At 59.1% G+C, this 1,466-nt stretch overlaps 1 protein-coding gene across 1 annotated transcript; it reads right to left on the minus strand.

Moving 5' to 3' along the window:
- Window positions 1-6: 6 nt before the first annotated feature.
- LOC127752267 (longitudinals lacking protein-like) lies at window positions 7-1,442 on the minus strand. Its single transcript, XM_052277113.1, has 2 exons — window positions 803-1,442; window positions 7-666 (listed from the first exon to the last, which is right to left on the minus strand). The coding sequence occupies exon 2, from the start codon at window positions 578-580 to the stop codon at window positions 236-238; it is 345 nt and encodes a 114-aa protein (XP_052133073.1). The 5' UTR covers window positions 581-666; window positions 803-1,442; the 3' UTR covers window positions 7-235.
- Between the last annotated feature and the right edge of the window lie 24 nt (window positions 1,443-1,466).

Below are 1,466 nucleotides of genomic sequence, written 5' to 3' on the forward strand. Positions count from 1 at the left end.
ACTCAGTGGTTACATTTCTAAAATCTTTGGTATGAGTGCATATCAAGTGGAATCATAATAAAATTAAGCCCATCACACCAAAGGACTATGACTACTTCAACACACACAAAAAAAAAACACTATTGTTTGTGCACACACAAAAATTATAGATGAGTGCACCACACACAAAATAAATTATACGCAGAAGAAAGAAAAAGAAAGGGGGGGGGGGAATTGTGAGTAATAGAAGCGCGGATCACTGGAGGATGGGCATCTCGACCCGGCCGGCGTACAGCTGCTCCTTGTGCTGGCTGGACACGTGCTGCATGAGCCGGTCGTTGCGCTTGCTGCGGTGCGGGCAGAAGGGGCAGGGGAACTGCGGCTCCTTGCCGCACTCGAGGCGCGTGTGGCGCAGCAGGTTGTTCTTCAGCGTGTACTTCTTGCCGCAGTTCTTGCAGTCGAAGGACGGCTCGGCCTGGCGCCGGCGCACGGACGACTGCATGTTGCTCTTGAGGCGGTTGATGATGCCGTCCACGTCGAGCAGCGCGCCGCCGCCGACGCGCGAGTCGGGGTGCGGGCCGCGGGCCGCGAGCACCGCCATGGCCGCGGGCACGCCCTCGTCGACGTCGGCCTTCACCCGGCGGCCCTGGATCTGCTCCAGCCACGCAGACAGCGGCACCGGCCCCACTGCAACAGAGACACGGCGTGAGCAACAGAGTCTGAGGTGAGGGGGGCGCAGGCAGCGACATGCACTTCTACTTCAACGGGGCGAGGCGCGGCAGGGCGAGCCAGGCGGGACGAGATCGAGTACCTGGTCCCTTACCTCGTTCTGCAGCTCGGACTCTAGGCTTCCCCGCCGCCGCCCACGGCTACGTTTCACACAGTCACTCGCACACAAGCACACAGCCAGGGGCATTACAACACACGCATGCCGGGACCGGGAGGGCGAGGCCATACAGCCAATGGCCGATTTCTGCTTCTTTCTTTCTTTTATTTCAGTTGTAACAAGAGAGTTAGATCACATCGCGGGCAGGGGCGTGTCGGGGTGGCGGAGGAGGACGTGGTTGTGGAGATTGTTCCGGCGCTTGCTGCGGTAGTCACACACGGGGCACTGGAAGCGAGGCTCCTGGCCGCACTCCAGGCGCAGGTGGCGCTGCAGATTGCGCTTGAGGCTGTACGCCGCGCTGCAATTGGGGCAGGGGTGCGCGCCCGCGGCCCCCGCGGCCACGGCCCGAAGGACAACGTGCACCGCGTCCACGCCTCCGCCGCGACTGCGCCCAGACCGCCTGCCGCGCCCGCCAGCCTGAGACCACTCCCATGACGTACCTGGAAAAGAAAGCAGTGCAAGTTACTAAAACTGAGCCGAAGCTGCACCACGCCCGGGTAACATCAAGTTCAGTCCAGCGTCCAGACCCGAAAAAGTAAAACAACAAACAATACTTAACAAATCACATGTGCTATTTTTTTAACAATAATTCTTTTATTTT

The sequence above is a fragment of the Frankliniella occidentalis genome, unplaced genomic scaffold, assembly GCF_000697945.3.
Source record: "Frankliniella occidentalis isolate FOCC.00 unplaced genomic scaffold, Focc_3.1 Scaffold5769, whole genome shotgun sequence".
In the NCBI taxonomy this organism is placed as follows: Eukaryota; Metazoa; Arthropoda; class Insecta; order Thysanoptera; family Thripidae; genus Frankliniella; species Frankliniella occidentalis.

What these genes read in the sequence shown, in the direction of transcription:
- LOC127752267 (XM_052277113.1), bottom strand. Translation starts at nt 580, where the DNA reads ATGGCGGTGCTCGCGGCCCGCGGCCCGCACCCCGACTCGCGCGTCGGC.